At 45.4% G+C, this 24,505-nt stretch overlaps 1 protein-coding gene across 6 annotated transcripts in view; it reads left to right on the top strand.

Moving 5' to 3' along the window:
• The window catches only part of RAPGEF1 (Rap guanine nucleotide exchange factor 1), an 86,402-nt gene that overhangs the window by 39,396 nt on the left and 22,501 nt on the right, over nucleotides 1-24,505 (top strand). For 2 of the 6 annotated variants that reach the window (XM_071574265.1, XM_071574263.1), the window contains exons 4-11: nucleotides 117-273; nucleotides 4,949-5,037; nucleotides 5,411-5,563; nucleotides 6,956-7,079; nucleotides 8,290-8,473; nucleotides 9,070-9,585; nucleotides 16,105-16,307; nucleotides 18,728-18,883. In XM_071574265.1, the coding sequence (XP_071430366.1) occupies nucleotides 117-273; nucleotides 4,949-5,037; nucleotides 5,411-5,563; nucleotides 6,956-7,079; nucleotides 8,290-8,473; nucleotides 9,070-9,585; nucleotides 16,105-16,307; nucleotides 18,728-18,883 (1,582 nt within the window). Of the gene's footprint in view, nucleotides 1-116; nucleotides 274-4,948; nucleotides 5,038-5,410; nucleotides 5,564-6,955; nucleotides 7,080-8,289; nucleotides 8,474-9,069; nucleotides 9,586-16,104; nucleotides 16,308-18,724; nucleotides 18,884-24,505 lie in introns of all 6 variants that reach the window. The other 4 variants (XM_071574264.1, XM_071574262.1, XM_071574267.1 and 1 more) reach the window with 2 other exon arrangements.

Genomic DNA, 24,505 nt, shown 5'->3' with positions numbered 1-24,505 from the left:
TCACCTGCTAAACACCAATTCTGAATGTCAGAGAGAAACTTTCAGCAGTGTGAATTGTGACATTTGATGGTATCTCCATAACCCCAGTTTGTTTTGTTCCCTGCCCTGCTGCCCAGTTCTGCCATCTCCTCCTGCTACAGCCGCGTGTACCAGAGCCTGGCCAACCTCATCCGCTGGTCTGACCAGGTCATGCTGGAGGGCATCAATTCAGAGGACAAGGAGATGGTGACAACGGTGAAGGATGTCATAAAAGCTGTTCTGGATGGTGTCAAGGTACACAAGACAACTATTGTAAATTATATTGTATAAAGTACGTAATAATGTGCTTTAGAAAATACCTGTGTAAAAGAGGTTTTTAAGTGCAGGTAAAAGATCCTATTCTTGCCTTCAGTTAACTATCCCTTAAAAATGATCCTGCTTGGAGTGTTGGTCAAAGACTAGCACAAACAGTGTGGCTCTAAATGTGACCTTCTGAAGTGCTCACCCTGGCATTTGGATGAATTGGAAGAAGCAATAAATCTTTATTTGGCGTTGTATTAATTTTTCAGCAAGTCATTCCCAGCATCCCATTCAGATTACAAGACAGAGTTTCCTCATTTTCTGTCTAGGCAAAATCAAATGAAAATACTCCCTGTCAATGCCCACAGAGAATCACAGACTCCAGCTCCATCTTTTAGGATGAATTTCAAGGGATTTGTCAGTGATACATCACCATTTTCAGCAGTCGGATTAGGGTGGGGAACAGGTGATGAGCTAAACTCAGTTTTCTGGAGATTAGTTTGGCATAACTGATGGGAACATTTAATAGAAACCTTTGTATCCATTGTGAGACCTGCTTGTAGCATTCCCTCCCCTTTCCACTCTGGGAAAGCTGTTGACTTCCCTTCTACCTCCCTCAAAGGTTTTGGTACCCACTATTTCTGTGTCCCAGGCTTGTCATTCACCTGTCTTAACACTGCAGGTAAAAATGGGCTTGACCTGGGCTTAGGGCACCAGTCAGACTGTGCCACATCTCCTGGGAATCTTATTTTGGACACTGTAGAGTTAAACCTCTTTCAACAGCAGGGCTCAGTCTAAAGGGGAATGTTTAAATCAACTACAGAATGAAAGCTGGGATAGAGTTGTAAGAACTGCGGCAGGTGTTTCACCTGGGTTGGTGTATCAGGAACAGGCCTCTCTCTCTGTGCTCAGACTCAGCTTGGTGTTTATTAACTGGAGCTGAATGCAAAAGTGAAGCTTTGGCTGTCCCATTTTCAGATCTCTTGGTTTGCATCCTCTGGATATTTCTTTAGTGTTACTCAAACACAGATACTAAAATCTGCTATTACTTTATGAGCCTTTTAAATAAATATCTTTGAAACAAAACATTCCCATCGCCTAAAGAACATGGATTTTCCAGGATTATTTTTCACAATATGCTCTTTAAGCTCCACATTTTAAAAGTAAAGCTGGTCTTAAATTTGCACAGCAGGAGAGAGAAGAAGAGTTTTAGCCTAAAGTCTCAGCTGCTGTTGGTGTTGGAATTTGGCAGCAATTTGCAGTACATGAAAATCTGTGCTGTGTTATCTGAACTGTAATACCCCAGCAAATGGTGAGTTGTCACTGACTGAATCTGCACAGTCCTGGAGAGAGATGTTTAATCCCCAGATCTGGGGCAGAATTGTGTGGTCTCATTGCAGGAGACTTGCACACACCTTGTCCTTTCACTTCAAGCAGTATTTAAACCCTTGGTACCTGTTGCCTTTCAGCCAGAGCAGCTGGCAGAGAGGGGGAAGGTCCTGACCGGCTGCTCTGTGATCCAGCCTGGGCTGGGAGCAACCCAGGCATGCCCAGGCAGTGCTGAGCCTGAGCTCTGCACCCTGCTGAGCATCGGGGTTATATCAGTCTCTGCTTTCTTGGTAGACTCAAAGTTATTTTGGCCTTCCCGTTGGAGCTGGCTCGTGTCTGGTGAGCCTGGAACATGGTTGGAGCAGATGTGTGGCTGTCTGGGTAGATGTGGCTGTGTCTGCCCATCCACAGGTCAGCATTTGGAAGTGACATGCTCTCATCTACTGCACAGCACAGCACAAGGTTTATTTTAGCAGGGCCAAGCCAATTTTCAGAGCTGGAAGCAGAACTGAGAAGCTGGACACTTCTTTCCACAGCAGAACCTATTTTGTTTTTCTGGCAGATCACACAAGATCCACTTCCACATTTCAGTGCTTACTTCCCCCTTTATTTTCAGAACTGAGCATATTCACCTCTGCAACTTGAAGTTTTGATCTCAGGTTTTAGAGCCCTGCTAGGCATATATAAAAGGGGAAAAAATTCCTTGTTTTGATTACATAACTTCTTAAAAATACATCTCATTTTGGAGTTTCCATCTTGCTGAAGTAGCATAAGTTTGCAGAGAGGCTTTAATTATCTCTAATTACTGCTGCAGGAATCTCTTTCCTTGCTGATAAGGAATAGCATAATGTGCATCTGGCTCAGTTGTTTGCTGATTACCTCTGTGTGCATGCTGAAGATCTTGGCTTGATTTCCAAGTGCTCGTTCTCCCTTGGGGATAGCAGAGGGGAGAAACAGTCAAGGTCTGGTCATATTTGTCAAAATTTGAAGGGAAAGTGGTCCTCTCAAGGATTAACAATCATCTGTTGACTTGGTGCCTCTGGTGGGAGGTGCTTTGGGTTTTTTCCCAGAGTTCCAGTGGTTTGAATCATTCTGAAGAGATTTTTGATCCAAAATGGGTTGGTTTTCTCCCATTTTAACCTACACTCCCATATGGTGGACAACTGTGTGTCCATTATGATTGGCAAAATAGTAGTGAAGAAAGGTGAGGTAAAGGAAACGTTACGTTTTCCCTTCCGTAGCGCTTTCAAGGGAATGTTTACGGAGTATTTTGGCTTGTGGTTTAATGTTTTATTTCCCTTATTGTGCTCTTGTGCATTTGCAGGCTTCCTGGCCAGTACCCAACAGCCCCTCAGGGTCCAGCTTCAGCTTGTTAAAGTGCTTGAGGGTCTCCAAAAGCCTCCTCAGCAAAGGAATTTTTTGTCCAGAGGGCAGGAAGGTGGCAATCCATTGTGTCATCACTCAGCCCTGCTGCAGCCATAAGGAAGGGTCAAATGGTGTCACTGTAATTTCCAAATGGTCCAATTCACAGAAAAACCTTGTTTATGGGATCTGAGGTCCTATGATTGTTTTTCCTAGTAATGGTCAGTGAACTTTACAGGGGAATTTCTAATGTCTAAAAGGAATAGCAAGGTTTTAATTAAAGGCTGTTCATCCTGAAAGAGAAGGTAAAAGAGAGGAAAGTACATTTTGTTAAAATAGTTTCTGTTGAGTAACAAGGGAGGTCAGCAGGGAGGTCTGAGATCAGTTCAGTGTCCGTGTTACCACTCCAGCAGTTCTATCATTGGAGGACTTGAATTATTTTATTTTTCTGTATACTGTGTAACTTGCATTACCACAGTGTTGCTGATGGATTGTGGAAAGCCCTGTTGCTCCTGGTTGCTCTCTGCTGCCCTGGGAGGTGGGAGCAGGCCAGGCTGTCCTGTGGTCAGCTTGGTGCTGTGCTTGTCCTCACCAGAACATGCTGTTCTCACCAGGGCTGTCGTCTGTCTGTCCCAACAGGAACATCTTCATAGCTTTAGTCCCCATGGACATCTGTATGTGCTCTGTTTGTCCTCCCTCTTCCTTGCCCTGTGTGGGATTTTCCAGGACAGCTTCTGGAAAGCTGACTGTTTGTCCTGGTTTTGGTTAACACAGTGCACATTCTATTGGAGCACAGACTCACACTGAGAATGTGAGTAAAATATGGAAACCAAAACCAGCTGAGGTGGACACTTGGACTGTGTCTGCCATCCATTGCACATCCAGTGCAGCACTTTATTCCTCTTGTTGGGAGTGTGTTAACCCGTGGAAGTTCAGCTTTAAATAGAGCCTTATGTAAAAATACCAGAATATTTCCTTCCTTGGAAGGGTCATGGTGATGACATTCCAGTTGCAGTTACTGCACTGAGAGAGCAATGCCAGTTGTTTCCAAGCTCTGCAGACAAGGACATGAAAATGATACTGGAATGATGACACTGTACTTCAGACTGCTTTAAAAAATAAATTGAAATTGATTCCATATAATTTCCTTTGCATAATATGCTGGGAAGCCAATGCTGTCAGGAAGCACTGCCAGTTTTCCAGCCTGCCTTTAACAGGGCATGTGTTTGTGTCTGTGAGCAGTAGATCTATTTGTCGGCCTCAGACATCCATAAAATGTTCTCTCCATCTTCCTGGCGTGAATGATTGTTGCTTTGACTGCTGGCAGATGTAGAGTTCAGGATTATCATGCCCTTATCTCTTTATCCAGAGCCTTATCTGCCTATAACAGATGCACTACAGTGGCTCCTTGAATGATTAAGACTTCCATTGCTAACATGTTAAAAAGTGGCTTCAGGGGGAGCAGGCCTTTTAATAAAGGTGTTCACTATTAAATTTGTTATTGGACATCTTACAGAAAACTTGCTTTTTATTAAAAATATGTACTTATTTATAAAATATAAAGCAATTATTTGGATTTTTTACTGGCTGGGTGAAGTGCTCCACTGGGTAAGACTGTTCTTATATATGTAAAGCCAATTTGCCATTGTCTAGGGTGTTGTGGGGACTGGAACATGTTTGTATGGAGGAAAGAAGATGCACAGCAAAAAGACACATATGCAGGTTTGGGCAGAATCCCCCCAGGGCCAAGGTTTATGAACTTAACTCAAACATGGCCAAACTGCTGCAGGGTGCAGGCTGCTCCTCAGCAGCTGCTGTACATCATTTTGGTGGCTCTGTACCAGACCTACACCCAGCTCTGCTCTCTCTGTGTCTGCTAACAAAGAGTTTACTGCAGTAGCATCCCCTTCTGTTCTGGGATGTTCAAGTGCAACATTCAGCAAATAATTATTCTCTTTTTCTTCTCTCCATCCATCAGGAGCTGGTCAGACTCACAATTGAAAAGCAGGAGCATCCTTCTCCCACAAGCCCAGTTAAACCCAGTTTACCAGCATGTAAATCTGACAGGTGGGTCACTGTCAAGGATTTCTTCTGTGTGCAGGACTGATATAGATGGGATAATTTCTGTCTCTTTGCTGGCTGAGTTAAAGCATTCTGTTACTCTTCACAGGGGGTGGTGCAGTGTTCTTTATGAAGCCACATCTATTTCAGTGAGATCACTAACAGAGAATACCCTGTAATAGGGAAGAGCCCAAAATCTGGCAGTGAAACATCCCTTGTGACACATTGCATTCTGCATATACATGGATTTCCACCTGCAGATGCAAATTTCTGCCTTTTGCTGTTGGATTGCACATGATTTAAAATAGACATGGATCTGTCAGCAGTCTGCATTCCAGCTGTGGTTTGTGATCTACAATCTGTGTTTTGCATGTTGCAGCCCTTCAGAACTTCCCCTTACAGACCGAGAAATGGAGATCCTCAACAAAACAACTAACATGGCTCAATCCAACGAGCTGCTGACTGACTCCATGGATGAAGAAGTGGCTCCTCCCAAACCCCCTCTGCCCAGCATTCGTGTGGCAGAGAACAGGTAATACTGGCCAGCCAGCTGACTGAAGAACACCAATGCCTCTTGCCAGCCTGTTGGCTTTTAAACAGTCCTGCAAAACGTGCACAAGAGAATTCATGAGGAGGGTTAGTGCTGCCTCTGATTTTCCAGTCTTCCAGAGTAATTATTCCCTGCTCCTGGACTGTTTATGACTTTGTGTTCTGTTTGTCTTATTTTCTGTCTGTGTTTTCCTTTCCTTCCTTTTGTGTGAGGTCAGTGCCGTGCCCTGAGGTCTGTGCATGAGAGGCATCACGTAAATCCATAATAACCTCATGTTAAACTGTGTGAATTCCACACTATACGAGTGTTTGGTGCTGCTGTATCCAATGGGAAGTGTTGCTTTAACCTCAGCTGGCAGTTGCCAGTCTGGCCTGCACAGCCAGGTTGTTCTGCATTGCTTATCAGAGGTGGTTCTGCATTGCTTGTCAGCTTAAGAGTGAAAGGAGCCAACAGTGTGTGAAAAAAATCTTGTGCTTGGTTATTCTTACCCTGTTCTACGAGTAACCACATGAAAGTTTCTGTGTTCTATTTTGAGAAGGAAAACCCCCAGTCTGCAGGTTTTTGGTCTGTGTGCATGATGTTTTTCTTCTCTAGGAGCGGTGCTAATGGCTGGTGTGAAAAATAGATGTTGTGTTAATTTGAAAATGCTGCATCAAGGGCTATGGCTGGAAAAAAGAGTCACATTTGTGTGTATTTTGTGAATTCTCATGGGTTCTATAAAAGGTTCCTGTTCAAAGAACAGAATATGTGTGCTGTTGGGAACCTTGTAGGCCTGATGATTATCAGAATTACATGTCGTTAGAAGCAAAAGGAAAAAATTCTGGGGTTAAATTTTCGCTGGTTGCTGCTCATGTGTGTGTTGGAAACAGATTAATGCCAAAACATGGGCCCTCACAGTGTTTGTGGTGAGAGCAGCACTGACCCTCTTGTTCACTGAAGTTCACCAAGAAAGTAAAAAGAGCAGAAAAAGAATTTTCCTGTCCTGTGAATTTTTGAAACTTTCAACATTTTTCAAACCTTGAAGGTTCAAGAAGGAGAAGGGAATGTAATGGAAACAATATTTGGGTCAACCAAAACATTGAATTTGGATTTTCACTGCCTTTATTAAGAAATGATTAGCATACTAATTAGCTCCATTTAAAATATATTTTAAATTGCTTTTGTTTGAGTAATACCAACTCTTTTCCAATGTTAAAAATCACCAAACAGGACCATACCTGTGGGAATATTCTCAAATAGATGCTTGTTAGTGGATGCAGTTTGCTGAGTAGCTCCTGGCCAACAAAGGCTTTCTGGAAAACAGCTTGTGAAGCCTCTAAAAAGTCTGTTTGCTGGAAGAGCGATGGAAGCATCGATGCCTGTTGTGTTTTGCAGCCCTCCACCTGCACTGCCCCCTAAGAAACGTCAGTCGGCTCCTTCCCCAACCAGAGTGGCAGTTGTGGCCCCCATGAGTCGAGCTACCAGTGGGTCCAGTTTACCTGTTGGAATCAACAGACAGGTAATGGCATAACTTGGAAAGCCAAGGGAAATGTGCTGTGAACTGTAGTAAGAGCTCAGAGGAGTGCCATGACCTGCAGCTGCACAGATCCCTGCACGCCCCTGCTCACAGGAGAGCTCTGCAGAGCGAGTTTTAGTGGCAGGAACATCAGTATAATAAATAATCTGAACAGCTTAATATTTCTCTGTAGTGTTGCTGTGTTTAATTGACAAATTGCTGCAAACTCTGTTGCCTTGAGCTGCAGCAGAGTGGGGATGGGAGCAGTTGAGTGTTGCAGTGCTGAATAGATCAGGGACAGAGCAGCTGGCTGAGCTCACCCCGATCTCACCGGGGTTTCCTTGCAGGCCAAGGGAGCATGTGGCACAGTGAGATCAGAAGTCTGTCTTCATCCAGTCACAATTTAAAACATCTTTTGACTCAAGCAGTAGTTTGAGGGAAACTTGTTAATTTTCTGGTAGAAAAATGGAAAAGTTGGTGTGTGTTAATCACATTCCATTTCTTGTGCTAGTCTGGGGTTTATGAGGTTGTAAATGGCTGGGTTTGCTTTACACATTCAGGAACTTACTAAGTCAGCAGTGAGGACCTCAATCATATTAAATTGCACAAAAATCAGATCTGGTCCTCATCCCCAAAGCCTCAGGTCTGGCTTAGGGAGCCTCTGCAGTCGTTTGACTGACTCAGATAAAGCTGTGGCCATCCTTCAGTTACTTGTACAGTCACACTAAGGTTGTTCTGATAGAGTGGGAATAGTTGAGGGGTTCACTCACAGGTTGATAAACTTGAGGTAATTTGTGAACTAGAACTGTAGTCATGGTCACAGAAAGTTGTGTTCCCTTTGCATGCACCCACACCAACCAAGTATTTGCTAAAGCCCCAGGTATTTAATGAGAAATCTTGTAGTCTTGTTACCCGGTATCAGTGTCATGACAAGGAGTCATTAGCACTGGGGAACTCCATTATCTTCTCAGTGTCTATGAAGTCCAGCGTGGGTCACAGCATGCCATGCATGGAATAAGAACACACATAGCTCCCTGGCGTGGAGTATTTACCAAATCTGGGGGTTTCTGTGTTCACCATGAGCTTGTCTATCTGGAAAGGGCCACCAGCACTGACCTTGTCCCCTCCTGTGAGGTATTTGCTCCCCAAACTCTGTCTTGCTTACTGACGAGCTTCCAGGAATGATGGTGATTTGATGTTCTTTTTGCTGAAGGATTTTGATGTTGACTGCTATGCCCAGAGAAGATTGTCAGGTGGAAGCCACTCCTATGGGGGGGAATCTCCTCGGCTCTCCCCCTGCAGCAGCATTGGCAAGCTCAGCAAGTCTGACGAGCAGCTCTCGTCCCTGGACCGCGACAGTGGCCAGTGCTCCCGCAACACAAGCTGTGAAACCCTGGGTGAGTTCTGTAGGGCTGGTACCAGGGCTGCCCTTCCCTCTGCTTTGGGAGCTGTCATAGCTGGGATGCAGAGATAAATAGGTTATGCTTGTAACTGCTGTCTTGTAGTTGCTGCAGGCAGTTCTGTGCAGAGTTATTCTGTCGGGCAGGAAAAAGCCCAAGGGAATGTGTTGCCCTGGCTGTTGTAGATGATTGTATTCTAATTCAGTTCGGCTCTCAAGTGGAATGTTTTGTTGACTTCAGCCTTGTCTGCAGCAATTACAATGCTTGTAGACTAAAGCAATGCTGTTTCTGTACACTAGGAAAGAAATTAAAAATATAAATATGAAACATAAACTATGTCTGCAGTCATCTACCTATTGAATTTCTGTTGTTTGTTTGCTAGTGTAAAGAATTGATTGTAAGTTTTATAAGGTCTAGATGTCACAGAAGGTGTAAAAGATGGATCCAGCTGCAAGGAAGTTCCACTCTGATTAAAATGAACTGATTAATGGGGGGGACATCCATTAACTGATGGAACGGGAGGGACAGAATTGAGAAGGACTAAACAGTAAAAGAAACTAATGCATCATTCTCTGTCCCCTGTATTTAACCAGATCAATCGGATCACTATGATCCAGACTATGAATTCCTGCAGCAGGACCTCTCCAACGCTGATCAGGTACCTCAGCAGGTGCCAGGTATCCTCAGCCCACTGCCAGAGTCCTTGGGTGAGTCTGGCTCCCCTTTCCATGGACATGCTTTCCAGCTCCCACAGGGCAGCTCTCCTCCCCTGGAATTCTGCAGCCTCTCAGGAGCAGCACCACCAACAGAGACTCCTCCAGCTTTGCCAGAGAAGAAGAGGAGAAGTGCAGCCTCACAGACTGCTGATAGCTCAGGCTGCAGGGTGTCCTACGAGAGACACCCTTCCCAGTATGACAACATCTCCGAGGATGACCTGCAGAATGCCGTGGGTGTCCCATCAATACCCTTCACACCATTTGCTGCTGTTTTGCCTTTCCAGCAAGGGAACTCTTCAGCACCAGTGGAATTCATTGCTGACTTTGCTGCTCCAGATTCTAACAGTGACCCAGAAAAGCCCCCACCTCTGCCAGAGAAGAAAAACAAACACAGTAAGCAGGTTTTTGTGTTTCAGTTTTACTTGTCCCTTTCCCTTTCTCTGCAGTTGTCGTGCTTCTGATGGCCACTAAGTAATGGTAGTGACCTGGCTTATGTGTGTCTGAGTGTCAGAATCAGTCAGTGTCAAAGGCATGGAATGGAAATGTCATCCTTTGGTGGGCAGGGAGTGACTCTTGGAGCCAGGATCAAGCCAGGCGCAGGGGAGCTGGAATCACACAGCATCTTCATTACTGTAGTGAGACCATTTTACTTCTCTGTTTACCTGAATGTGAATATTTGAGGCACTTTACCTTGCAGATCTTCCTGGTCTATTTTCCTGTTTTATGTTCATTCCTTCTTGCCTTCCCCATTTTATGTTTTCCCACTGCAGAAAAGAATTGGGTCCTCTCCAAGAGCTTGGAGAAAGGACTGGTTTTCAGTCCAAAACCAAGCCTTGCCAGAGCAGTTACTTGGCAGTTGGAGCACAGTCACCCACATAGCTGTGCAAGACAACACTATTAACCCAATGTCCAGTACTGCTGTTTTGCTGCAGGATCTCATTTCCTTTGGATGCCTGAGAATTTCCCACATCATTAAAACAAGCAGCCTCTAAAACAAAGGCTCCAGTCCCCAGCCAGGCTCCTGGCACACCAGTGCTGACCACAACTCAAGCTCACAACCTTCTTCTGATACCCTTAATGGCTGAAAAATACCTCTTGCCAAACACTCAGCCACACTGCCCTGCCAGGGAAGGCTGTGGGTGACACAGGGAGATCCAGCACACGTTTGCTGGGCACCGACCGGCTTTGCAGTTGTGTGTTGCTTGAGGAGGGAGTGTGTGCAAGATCTGGATGGAGGAGCATTGCATTGCATGGCTGGCAGCCCAAGAGAAGAGTTGATTTCAAAGTGCTGAGGGGGCTTTCTGACTCCTTTCTGCAGTTTATAGACTTTGCACTGAGAATAATTTTTGCCCAGAGAGGTTGTGGACTCCCCATCCCTGCAGTTGTTCCAGGACAGGCTGGATGGGGCAACCTGGTCTACTGGAAGGTGTCACTGCCCATGGCAGGGAGGTGGACCTATATGATCTTTAAGGTCCTTTTCAACCCAAACCAGTCTAAGATTCTGTGCTTCTATGAATAATGTGGCAGTGATGTTGGTGTGTTGTGCAGCAGGGTCACTATTCTGTCTGGGTAGTGTACTCTGCCCGTCATGTCTTCAAAAATATTCCTTGTCTAAAAGCATTTCCATTATCCTTAAGTGGCCAGTCCACAGTAGTAACCCCCAGGGATTTTACTCAGAGCACAAAACTTGACCCACCTGAAAAGGAGGGTCATCTTGTGTCCCCATACACAGGAAATCACTTTTGTCTCTCTCTGCTAATCAAGCAGTTAAAGATACTAAAAGCAGCTAAAAAGGAGCTGAGATGTTTGTCTGTAGACAACAGACAGGAAATAAATGCTGGCACAGGGCAAAGCCAGGGCTGGTTGTTATGGCTTGTGCTGTTCAAAACACTGCTGGGCGGTACCAGCTGCGATGCAGAGCACCTTCCTGCAGGGTCAGGGCACTGTGGAGCTGCCTGTTAGTCAGGAGGGGTGGGTGTCACTGCTCTCACACTGGGGTGGGTACAGCGAAATGCACATAGGCAGCTTTAGTGGAGAGGAGATTCCTGGGTGAACTTTGGGAAAGAGGCACATTAACAGCAGAAGGGGAGACTTGACCTGTTTCCGTTTCTCTCTAAGCCACATTTCTTTGTTTTCTGTTATCATATGAGATGTCAAGGAGTTACTTAAAAACAAGTGTAAAAGCTGTCTTCTGTGTTGCTGCCCAAGCACGATTTTAACCTCAATATCAAGGCCTTGTATGTGAATTTTTTTGGATGTTAGAGTTAATTGCCATCTGGCACTATCAGAAGTTTTGAGAGTATTGATCAGATTACATTGTTAGGAGAGGAAGAAGCTGTTACCTAATGTGTTGTCAACTCTGATGGTTTGATAAAGCATCCTTGCTGCAAAGCTTGTAGTAGTATTGGGGCTAACACCTGCTGCAGATTTTCTATTTGCATTCATGTGACACTGAGAACTCGTTTTAAATTGTCTTTACTGCACAGTGTATCACACCACAGATCTATGGTTGCTAATTTTACTTTTATTTTCAGCATTAAAAGACCAGTAAAGCATTGCTCAGGCTGTATGGGTGACATCCAGAATCGTTTTTGCCCAGAGGTTGGTACATGTAGATATTCTTGTGTAATCACAGAGGTGAGGCAGGGCTGCTTCCATAGCCCCAGCACTCCTGGGATCTGGAGGAGTGTTAAAGAGATCTAGAGCTCACACAGATGGGACTTGGTTGTTGTCCCTTTGTTGTGGGTCATCTTTTGGTAGCTGGCAAAGATGTTGCAGCAGAGACTTTGATGGTCTTTTTGTGGTAAATATACAGCAAATCTGCAGGAGTTAACCTCGTGTATTGCTGTGAGCTGTGCTCAGAGGGACCTCCAAGAGTTGAGTTTTGTATAATTTAAACAGAGGAGTGATAGGGCTTTTAGTCTAGCATGAATTATGGTTATTTTACTGCGCTGTGAGAGTACATGTTACTGTGCTAAGGGCAAATTACTCCAGACTTCTGCTTGAGCACCAGCATCGTGCCCCTGCTGAACAAGATACAGGCACAGAACAGCTTCTGCCATTTAGAGCCCAGAGTCAGAAATAACAAGCTCCTTATCCCAAACAACCAGGGAAACCAGTGGTGAGACACTTATTCATACTTCCCTCACTGTCAGTGGGAACAAAATGCAGCCTGGTGCCCTGTGAGCAAGCTGGTCTTTGACTGCAGGTGCCACACTGGGCCCAGGCTGGGCTTAGCCAGTGGATAATGTGGGCTCTGTGAAGAACAGCTCCCCTCCCAGAGGTGACAGCAATGACTGGCTCATTTGACCTTAACTTCTCCAGTGAGTTGATGTGTGGTATAGCTTAAGAATGTCCATTACTTTGGCTCCTGCCCATGCACACAGATCTGTTGGCAGGTGCAGGGCCTGGCTGGTGACACAGCACCAGGTGTTGGGCTGGGCCTTCAGTGAGCCTCCCACCTGGGATCTGTGCTTACCTTTCTGCAGGTGTGCCTTGGTGCTGATAACCTTCTGGAAATTCCTTGCAGACTCCAACAACCACTGGTCTTCTCCTGTTCCAGCATCAGTGATTGCACAGTGAGTGTGCTCTGAGCAGTTCCTGTGACTTCTGCCATATGGGCAGAACTGGTGTGTGCTGGAAATCCCTGAGCAGCTTTAGCTCCTTCAGAAATGACAGCCCAGGCACTGCAAGCAGATTGCTGAGAAGGTGTTCCTGGCCTCAGTCTGAGATTTTATGTTGGTTGTTTTTTTTTTTAATTTCACATATTTTCTGTCTGGGTTAAGAGCTGACATAAGCTGGGCATGTGGTGGGAGAGGTTTCTCTCTCACGCCTGCCTCTCTCCCGAGGTGCTGCCTTGAGGCTGTCACTCCACCCCAGCTGCTCCCCATGGAGCTGCAGCCCCATCGCTCCCTCTGCACAGTCGCTGCAGGGTGTGCAGCCTGAGCTGAGCTGGTGATGTAATTTCCCATCTGCTTTTCAAATTTCTGCCTTGTTCAAAACCACGGTGGAGAGCAGGGAGAGAAGCCCCTTTGCAAACAGCAGTCTAGGAGTGGTCTTGCTCCCTTACTCTCATGTACAAAATTGGCAGGATTTCAGTGCTACCCATTTTAATTTGCACTCTGCAGCCTCTGCTCCTGAGCCACGATTGTATTTCACCATCCCAACTGTTTTTCACTTCACCTAAAAAGAAGGATGACAAAGTAGAAAGCAGAGACATGCCCACCTGCCCTGGACTAGTTGTAACAAGCAAGGCATGGGAGCTGCCATGACAATGGGATGCATTAGCCTCATAAGGAGCTGAGATAAAAGAGCTCTTCATTATTCCCTTGCAGATTGAGTTAAGGCTCTCGACAGCATTCAGGCTCACTGCCTTGAGTTACAGTAATTCAATTTTACACAAGTGTCTAATGTGATGCCCTTTTTCACCAACACTTCCGAGCTGTGGTGTCATTCCAGCATCAGAGCCCAGGAGCTCACAGCTCTCAATCCCCAGTGGTAGCTCCAGATCTGGATGTTCAGTGCAGCACTGTTCTGTAGGTGACTCCACATGGAGGGTTGATCTGAGTTCAGCAGTGTCTGCTGCATTATGCCAGCAGTGCCAGGCCTGCCTTCTTGGCCTTTGTCCTGCTCAGCTGATGAGCTCTCAAAATGTGATCTTTTCTCTGGAGCTCTTGTCCTCTTCTCCAAGGAGTCTTAATTCTTAGTTCACTTTTGCTGCTAGAGAAATATCTTTTGTAAGCCTTCTTCAATTCTTATCCTCTAAAGTTGCTGTATGAGATCAAGGCATTTTCCAGGGCACAGGTATTAATAGGAGCACCTTAATCAACTGAATGGATGATACTTGAAAACAGCATTTTAGTAATTCTGTGTTTTCTACACCAAGACTCCTTCACTGTGATTCCACATACAAGAATATTGCCAGAACACGCTTCTTTTCACTGGTAGGACTTAGGATGAAATTCACACTCATGAGTGAGTTTGATCCTGGCTTTAACCTGAGTGCCAGCACCAGCAGGTGAGTGGCACAAACACACCCCAGCACGTGTGTGCCTGAAACCGCTGCCACACCTGCCAGAAGGAGAGGTCTGGACCAGCAAGGGTCTGGGAAGAGGTGGGGGGAAAGCAGGAGGGTGGCTGGGAGAGGAAGAGGAGCAAGGCTTGGGTAGCAGGGGCAACTGGAGGTCAGAATTGCAGCAGCCTTGGCAGAGCTGGCTGCACTGCAGGACACGAACAGGTTGTCCACGGGCAGGACAGTGTTGGGGTCACAGGATGGGGACAGCAGGTGCTACCGGCCCAGATCAAAATTCATCAGCTCCCATTTCCTGTGCTCCCATTGCCTCAACCTTTTTTTCCTTTACTCTGTATTTTTGAGGAGTAACTCTTAGGGAAGGGGCAGCTGTGTTAGCTCCAGTTCTAAATGGAGTTTAAAATATTAGAGGAAATCTGAAAAAAGGTGCAGCAGACAGGTGCAAAGTGACTCCTTCCTGCTGACACATTTGCAGGGCTGCATCCTGTTGGAAAGGCTGGCCTGGGGGTCTGGGTTGGCAGGTGAACAGAGGGCTTTGCCTTGCAGCCAGTGTGGGAACCAGCTCCACTGTGTGCAAATACTGCATTGTGCTTGCTGTATTTATAGCTTTCACTGAAGTCATCCATTCGTTTCAGCTGTACAACTGAAATTCCAGCAGACACTGAATAATTGCCACCAAATGACCAGATTTACAACAAGGGACAACTGCTTGTTTGTCAGGAGGAAGCGAGGAATGATCACAGTGTCTTGTGCATGACAGCCTGTTTACAAAAAGGCCTTGGTTAGTCCTTTCCATGACACTTAAATACATCTGTTTCTCCCCTTCTCAGGTATATGGAAGAGAGCTCTTTCTTTGCTTTACATTTATTCAGTACCCTTCAGATCCTTAATAATTGAGAAGAGTTTGTAGTAGTCTTTCTATGACACTGGTTGACATTCTCCCCTGCAGCACTGAAATACTGCAGCAGGTATATCCTCTGCCAGAGCTGCATAGGCTGACCTGTGTGGGGGTTTTTAATAGATTTTGGAAGGCTGTTGTAGAAGAGGAAAATTCCTCTAAGTGAGATTAGATCCCATTTAATATTTCTATTGAACCACATCTCACAAAAGCTTTTGAATCAGTTGGGTTTGCAAACTGGAGATGATAAGTTGCTTTAAAAAGGAATGGGAGCAAAGGCTGTTGGATTTGAGCTAAGGGGGAAGAAAGGCACAGTCAGTGGTGCTTTTGGAAGGTAAGTGTGTTGTACCAGCATTGGCAGTGGCATTTAAATAGCTGAGGGAGAGGTACATCCAGTCTCACAGGTAGGTGTTCTCTGATAACAGTTTTATCAGCTTTCCAGAATGGAGAGACACTGTTGCCTCCTTGTCCTAGAAATTTTGCTGACTACAGATAGCAGACTTATTATAGACACAGAATATTTTAGATTTATTGTCAAGGTTGCAGCTTCATACAAGATGATTTGTGCCTCCTAAAAAGCAGATTGACATTATTCTGGCAGGTTTTTTTTGACTGTTGAGGAATCTTCTCAGAATTTTCATGGATTACATGAGCATTTGGGCTGAGCAACCATAAATCAGACTTCTCAAGTTGCTGTTTGGAGATCTCAGTGATTCCTTCAAGTATTGTCAGATGTGTTTGTGGCCTGGGATGGTGTTTGTGGTGCACTGGCTCTCAGGATGGGATGTTCAGATCCTTTCCTCCAAGGTGGATGGCAGCTCTGTGAGTTCCTTGGGAACAGCCCTGCTGCTCCCAGCCTGCAGCAAAGTCCAGGTGACAGTGGCATGACCCTTTTCTTATTTTATTCTGAAATAAGCACCCTGCCTGCTTGTTGCAGGAGGTGGCAAACCAGGAGCAGCAAGTGTGACCTTTCTTTGCATTGCAGTGACGGCCTACATGCAGTTTGTGGAGGACTACTCAGAGCCACAGCCGTCCATGTTCTACCAGACCCCTCAGAACGAGCACATCTACCAGAAGAAGAACAAGTACCTCAGGGAAGTCTATGGGATCAATGACTCCTTTATCAGCTTAGACGCCTCTCAAGACCTGGCACCTCCTCCTGCTCTCCCTCCGAAGCAGCGGCAGCTGGTGAGTGACACCTGTGGTGCCCCAGACAGGGACACCACATTCCCAGGAACAGCTCTGTTCTCCCTGCTCCTGATTCTGACAGGCTGTGGTGGTGGGAGGATGTCTCACTGGTGTTACCACATCATGCTCCTTGTCAGCTTGTGAACAAGTTTTTAGGCATTTTGCATCATGTTCTTTTTTGCTCCTTTCTAACCCCACGTTCAGACCGTTCCCTACAAGCTCTGAAGGTCCTAAAATGCCCTAGAAATGGAGCATTAGTCCTCCACATGGCAGGGCTGAATCTGTGCCAGACTGCAGGCTTGTGTAACCACAACTGCTTTGAAGATTCTGACACACTGAGCAGCACAGTTTTCAAGAGATTGCTGCACTGTTGTTCCCAGTGCTGTTTCGAAACTGTTGTCAAAGATGCCAGTAATACAATAACTATTTAAACATAATAACTGCTTGTATGGCTTGTCTTTGCCAGAGCCACAGACCTTTGGTGTTGCCATTACTCAGCTCGTGCATGTTTTCTCTGCATTGGTCCCCTTGTGTGATCCAGGATTTTACCTGTTTCTCAGTGTTCTGCTGGTCCCCCAAACTGCCAGCACAGAAAGGCACATCCACATGTGTGGGTGGTGGGTTTAGCAGCACAGAAAGTGCCATTTTCCATGTGGGGGATGAAATCCTGGCCTCAGTGATGGCAGCAGCAGTTTGTTTCTGACCTTAGTGGAGCTGGGATTTTGTCCTATTTCTTTTTAACAGTTTTCCTTTCCTCTCTTTTTTTCCCCCCCCACTCCAACCTATTTTGTTCATATCAATGATCTGATTTGCTCTATTTAAAGAAAAATAAATTCTTTTGTGCTGATGTAGTTCAGTTAAATTGGTATTAAGAAAATGGGAGGAAATGTGGGAGCAGAGCCATGGTCTTACCATCATGAGGGGGACTGTTGCAGTGTTTCTTCATGTTATCTGTGCTAAAGTTTGACTGTCCTGGGGTGTTACTTTTTAATTAAGTGGGAAAAGCAACCCAAGCACGCCAATTTTGGGATTTGCATAACTCCATCCTGTGAGGCAGGTAGGAATCCTAAAAACATAAAGTGACATTTCTGGCTGAGCTGAACTGAGTATTGTGTATTAATTTGTTGTGGAGACAAGACCTTAAACACTGGTGTCCCAACTGCTTTGCAGGGACACTGAAGAGTCTACAGGACTTCTCTATGGAGGATCAGGCAGTTCTCCAGAGTCTCAGTGTGACTCTTGCACTGTCACTTGTACTCTAGGTTGGCTGCACTCTAGGGGATGGTTTCCAGTGGTGGTTTGGGCTGCACAGCCATGATGTAAAGCACAGACTGACTGCAGCCATTGTGCAGAAGGGAAATCCTGCTCCTGTTCTGAATTTGTCAGCTGAAGCAAAGCATTTCTTTGCTGCTCTTCAGTCATTATCTGGGCAGCCAAGATGTCACTGCTTTACCTGCTGGCCATGCTTGCCTTTTTGCAAGCTGATACCATCAAGGTGTTGCTTGCAGTTCCCCTGAAGCACAGGTTTGTTCAAGTGCAGCCTCCCACCCTTCACCTCTCTGTAGGGGAAGAGGTGCAAGCAGGCAGTGGCTTATTCAACAATCACTGTAAAAGCCACCAGACTCTTGTTCCTCTGCTCCTGCTGCCTGAGAGTTTCTGAAACACCAAATCTCAAATGGGCATCAGCTGCTCCAGCAGTAGCAAGTCTTGCTGGATGGACTCCTCCATAAAATAATGAGAAAGTCCTGTCTTGTGAGCTTCAGGTCTTATTTATGAAATGTACTTTATATTCAACAAGTCAGGGCTGAAAAAGCCTGGATATACCTAAGCCTCCTTCAGACTCCTTTACTGTAGTGGAATTCAGGAGAAATTCCTTAACAGGATTTGTTGACTACAGTGTAATATTGGTGCATAATTTTGGATTGAACTGAGAAATGGCAGGATGTCGTTGTTACTCATATCCCAGCAGTACCAGTGAGGGCCCATGGCCAAGCTCCCAATCTGCAGGTTGCCACGAAAACAGGAGTCTGCAAGAGTCAGCTGCTTAGCAGCCAGAAGCAAGAGCCAGTTCCTTCTTTGGACATGTGTCCCCCACGCCACGGGGAGAAAAGGGCAGTAGGAACAGCCTCTGCCCACAGCAGATGTCCAGGGGTGAGCTGCAAGGGGGAGGCAGGAGTTGGTTTTTAAGGGATTTGTGAAACAAAGAAGATTTGAACTGTGATTTTTGCTGTGCCTCTTGAGCTCAAGAAAGGCATATTGGTGTTCCTGGCTCTGCTGAACTGCGTGAATAGCTGTTTGTTTAGCCAGGCATTATATGCCTTGTTTTACAGTTGGAGTTTCTTATCCTTTATTCATCGCCTTTTCTGTGCTCTCTTTCTCTGTGTCTTGTGTCTTCTTGCTTTCTCCCCACTCCTCAGCAGGCCTCCTATGCTGCCTCTTCTTTCTCTTCTGTCTCCTACTGTGTCCAGCAAACTAAAGTGCCCTTCACCCCCGAGGACTGCGCTGCCACTCAGGGCCTCACTATGTCAGTCTCTAACTCCTTTCTGAGCCGGCACAGCTCCTTCCCTGTGCACTCGGTGAGTTCCCTGCGCTCTGTCACACGTGTGTGTTCTCCTATTGCTGATAAATTCAGGGCTTGGTCAAGGGGAGTGTTCTTTGGGGGCTTTTGGACTCGTGTTTTTCCAGCCAGGTGGGAAAAATGGTGTGTGAATCTTCCTAAATGAAGCCCAGGGGAGGTGTGGCTTTCACTACTTTCTGTACGTGTCCGTGTTGACATTTTGGGTGAGGAGAGCTGAGTGTGTGCCCAGACACACTCTGTGACCCACACACTCCCCAGGCTGCACGTTGGAGCTGCAAAGTCTTTTTGTTCCATTGCATAATTCCAGCCATGTGGATGAGTCGATTAAAGGCTGCCATGCGAGCCTGGCCTTTGGAGAAATAACAAGATACCATCCCTGAAATACGTGGATTTAGTCAAACATATGGAACAGCGCCTGCAGCTCCTTGATTTTTTTTTTTCCTAGAAAATGGCCTCTGCCAGATTTTTCATCTCATATTTGCCCGTCTGCTTCTCTTCACGTCTCTATGGTCCCAAACAAGCTCAGTTTGCTTGTATGATTAGGTGATGGATGAGACGGATTTTCTCTCTTACAGCACTTGGGAGCAGCCAGAAGAGAGAACATCAAGAAGAGCTGGGAATGATTTAAATAAAAATAAGAATAATATTAAAAGCATTGCTTAAATCTGTGATCAGCTGCTTAAATTAAATGATAGTAATAGCAAAGCATTAATATAATGACATTAAACCAAACCATGGGATTCCTCCAGCTCATCAATGTGGGACTCATTTGCATGTAAAACTATGTGGTTATGCTCTGATTGCCATGTGATGACAACTGAGAATAGACTATTTTTTAACAGTGACCTGGATGTTTAGTAAATTAGACTTCTTCTGGAGAAGAAATTATCAGACAAGACTTGAGAAAATTCAGAGGTGTTCAATTAGTTCAATATTAAATGTTTGAAAACAGTATCCTCCCACTGTGCCACTGTTATCTTCCCATTTCAACACTTACTCATTCTTTAAAAATTAGTGATAATCACTGGTCCGAAGGAGCAGAAACTATTCAAGTGCTTTACAAGTAGTGCTACTTCACAAGCCATGAATTCAAGCTTTTGGCTTCCACTTGCAGAGAGAGCAGTATCATAGCTTTGCTGCACAGATGAAAAGGCTGAGGGGTGGAAAGGTTGGTGCTTGCAGAGATTTGTGATAAACAGTTCTAAAATTTGAAGTAAAAGTCCTGAATTGTGCAGCTCTCTGATTTGATAGTGGTCCTTGCAAGCAAACCATGAAACTGTAAGACAAAGTAAAAGCACTTGACTATTTTTATTTTAGTTGAGAAGCTGTAAATACCATTGTATGATGCTCTAAAAATATGTGGGCACTTTGATTTAAAAAAGCATCTTTGTTGGATTAAATGGTTACTACCTATTAAGTTGCTCTGACCCGTTCTCATCTTACTTTGGACTACATTGTTGTAAATACATTACTTGGTGAAATGTTAAAACTTCATTAAAAAATCCTTACTCATTTTTACACGGATTTGGTGAGGGAAAAATGAATGGCTGGAGGATGAGGAACAAGAGAACAATGAGACAGTGCACTGTCAAATGCACAAAGGAAATAAGCTGAATTAAAAAGGGTGATTTTTCCATTAGTGCCTTAAATTAGGATAATCTCATAGTTGCTCATGTCTCTAGCTGGTCTATTTTTTCACAGGAAAATTAGATTTTCACTATGACAGTGTCTCTTTGAGCTGCAAAATACCAATGTCCTTACATGCATCATAGCTGACCCATGTAATACCATAACCATGGCTTATCCCATTTCCCTTGTCCCTAATGAGACAGGGATGTGAAACAGCTGGGAAGGTTTGGATCCTTCCCAGGGTGACACCCTCCAGGAGCACTGAGAAGGATCAGGGCCCCTCCTGCAATTTGCTCCCAGGACTGTATGGTTTCCCTCAAGGGATGCCACAGCCTCCACCAGTGATACTTTAAATACCTTGTTCTGCTCCTCATATTTTCATGTCTTCATTTTTTCTCTCTCCCTAGAAAAAAACCACTCAAGTGAGTGCTGTGCTGAACAATAAACCTGGTAAAAATAAGCATGACCTTCCCTGCAGCCCCAGCAAGAGAGTCAGTGCTAAGGGGAGCACACCTCCCAGACAGCCAGCTGAGGAGCTGGTCTCTTGTGTACCCAGATATCAGTGGTGACTACCAGATCTTTTGAAATTATGTATCTCCTACATAGGAATTGTTGTCCTTTCTGTACAGGAAGCAAAAACCTCCTTGGATCAATACCAGGAAGTCTGAACTGATATGGTTGTCCATTGACCCAGGACAAGCAATGCCCTGCAGCTTTGCCAAGCGTAGCCAATTTTCAGAAAATGCCCTGTGCTTCTTTCCTTCCCTGGAGACTGGCCTGGGATGGACAGCAGGAGTCAATCCCAGAGGGAAGAGCTGGCCCTGTATCCATCTCTTCATGTGCCAGCAGCAGAAAAGCCAAGCCTGCCCCACGTTCTGCCTGTTATCCTGTTAGCTTTGTGCTCAGGTGAAGGATTAGTGCCTTACTTCTGATTTACAGGGCTTAAAATGGCTGTTTTCAGACAATGTTTTGAAGCAAAAAAAAAAAAAAAAGAAGATACGAAGTTGTGCAGAGCATCTTCTGATTTTTCATGCATGAATTTGTTTTCTAGAGCCCCGACTCCTTTCCCTCCCATCAGCACTGCAGAGGCTGCAGCAGCCCAGCTGCCACCCCTGCCCTGGGAGCCCACTAAGGGAGCTTTTCCCTCCCTTGCAGGAAATTGTGTCAGAGGTAATGGCTTTTACTGGATAGAAACAGATCTTGAGCAACTGGATCAAACCTCATAGGTTTGGCAAGTTGAGCTGTTTTTAACGGAGCCTGATTCGTGTCTGGCCGCTGTGCCAGCAGGGGCTGTGCTGGTGGTGTGGGTTGATATCCTAAGGAACTGCAGCATCCTGTTCCCCATCCCATGCACTGCTAAGGTGTTAAATGCCACACTGGGAGACAACTGAATTGTACTGTCAAGGGTCATTCTAGGTATTCCCACCTCTTTTGGAAGTACTGAACAGTAGGAAGGGGGATATGCAATAAGCACCCGCCTTAGTGACTGTTGGCAGTCTATTTCTATCTGATCACTTCCTTCCCTTCTTCATGTGAACACAGAGCTACTGCCCCTTGGTTTAGTAACTCCTTGTGCTGTTTGTCTGGAGATGGGTGGACAGGTATCTGAGTGGCAGGAATCAGATCTTGAAATCTTGATGCTTCCTGGCAGCTGGAGAGCTCTGCACTGATAGAGGAAATCATCCAGTGACAAGCTCTACTGCTGTCTATCCATGGATTTTCCACCAAAGGCTGCAGAAAGTCTTGTGGAAGCTTTTGCTCACTGAACAAAGAACTGTTGTATCTCTGAGGCATGTAAGTGCCATTAGTGGAAATTTGGCTGCATCCTCCACTACAGAGAAACAACTCACCTCTCTGAAAATGTTTTTTCTTATGTTTTCTTTTTAATTAAGAAACATTTCCAGTACTTTTCCAGAAACCAATTGGCTGTCAGATTCCAGCAGAAGGCGCAAGTGATTTCCTTAGGAAAGCTCCAGTTCAGTGCTTCTGTTCTCACTTGTTCCCACCACTCTTGAACAAACTGAGCAAGCTCTCAGAAAATTCACAGCAACTGTTTCTCTTTCTTGTGTGTGTGCTAACGTATGTTCAGGAAAAGGGGGGGCAGATAAGTGGTTAAAGGCGTGCACAATGCAGACATGTGCTTCCCATGTTTTCCCTGCCTTGCTCCCGTTCCTGTAGCACAATTCCAGGCTGTAGCACATGCCAGGTGCTGGCCCTCAGCAGAGCCTGAGCTGTTTCATTCATCTGCTGGGAGCCTCAGTCAAACCAGGGGCTGGGAAATCATAGTGCGTTTGTTCATTTCTGTCCTAAGCTTTTGGCTCCTTAATTTGGAGCTGAGGGAAAGGGGAAAGAAAAGATTTGCATCCATTTAACCAGCTGCTGAGTCCTGGGTATTGTTTTGCCTTTCCTGTTTAGCATTCCTTCTGCGTTTGTGTTCATTTCCACTGCCCACGGCTGGCCTGGCTGCTGGTATTAATAGTGCTGGTATTAATAGTGCTGCTGGCACCACTGAATCCTGCTTCTGAAAGCCACTTCCTCTAGTGGTTTGTACATTTTCCTTGCAGTTGGAGCACTACAGGTCTCTATGTAGGTCTCTCTAAACAGTCCCATGTTGACTTCCTAGGCCACACACACCATGGGTTTTGTGTGACTGGCTCTGCCTTTTCAAGATCTGCTTCCTAGACGTGGTGGTATTGTCTGCAAGCTGAAGAAGAGTTGATGCTGTTGGTGCAATCAGATTGAATTCTTCTGATAGTTTCAAAGGAGAGATGTGTGACAGCATGGTTAATAAATCTTATAAATGTTTTCTTCCCCTGCCACCCCCTTTTTTATTTTGTTGCAAAGTTGTACAGGAATCTGTGTCCCTTAAGGAGAAGTTTGGGGTTTGTGTTTTCTTGTGCAGAAACCAGGAAACACAGCAAACCCCATCCACCCATCCATCTGCTGGGCAAACTATTGCTTAAAACCAAGGAGGTCAGTTGTGCAGCTGGGTCAGAGGCTTTGCTGAGAAACATTCCAGCCCGAGGAGTTGCTGCCTTTCCTGTGGCAGTGCTTGAAGCCATTCTGTTGGCAGCTTGTGTTTCCAGCCATTCATTGCAGGAGCATTTCCTTCCTCATTAGCAAAAGTACCTGGAAGCCCAGCATTGTGTCATGAGATAGGAAGTCTTTTCCAGTAGTTGTCTGTGCAATTATATTCTTAGGGTGTAACGACTTGGTGCAACACCCAGTATTTTGTGAACATAGTTCTGTACTGTTAGAATTTGGGCATCCAGTTCTGGCACATGGCCCATTATCTTAATAGCATTAGCAGAAGAGATCTAAAAGATTGATCCTTTCCTCTGATAGGTTCATGTTTTGGAAGTCTGATGCTCTACCTGATCTGGGAGTGTCTGGCAGGATGGCAGATTAATTTGGCAGAAGTCCACAGGGTAACTGAGAAGGCTGTGCTTAAAAGGTAAAGGCTGTGTCTGCTGATGCTGCAGATGCTCTGTCAGCCATATAATTGAATTCAGCTTTGGATTTAGGATGGAGACTTGTAACTCCCTGCATATATATCCCTGTTTCCCTGTTAGCTGTGGTCAGCCATGCCTACTGAGTGTGGAGAAGCACCACTCTTGAAAAAAGTTTCCTATTAGAGTGCTTATCTCCTGCCATCTAATCCAAATAAACAGCCAGAATGTCGGTGACCTTTGGGACATCCTGTAACAGGGCTGCTAATGATGGAAAGCTGTTCTAAAATATTCACTGTTGCAAAAAATCAAAGGCAGCAAATTGAAAAGGTTGAAAGATGCCGTGTCTGGGAGAGCTCTGTGTGTCACGGTGTGTGGTGAATGTTCAGGGCCAGGCACGTTCGCTTCCTGCTGCTCCCAGGAGACAGACTGCTCCCAGCTCAAAGCATGCTTTGTGGAAGTCCTTCCCAAGTGACAAATAGGTCTTTTTATAAACCACTTTAGTGGTGAGAGCAGAGGGATCTCTCCCTTCTCCCTTCTCC

This window comes from Pithys albifrons, chromosome 20, assembly GCF_047495875.1.
Source record: "Pithys albifrons albifrons isolate INPA30051 chromosome 20, PitAlb_v1, whole genome shotgun sequence".
NCBI classification, from domain to species: Eukaryota; Metazoa; Chordata; class Aves; order Passeriformes; family Thamnophilidae; genus Pithys; species Pithys albifrons.
This window is presented reverse-complemented; position numbering and strand designations above follow the sequence as displayed.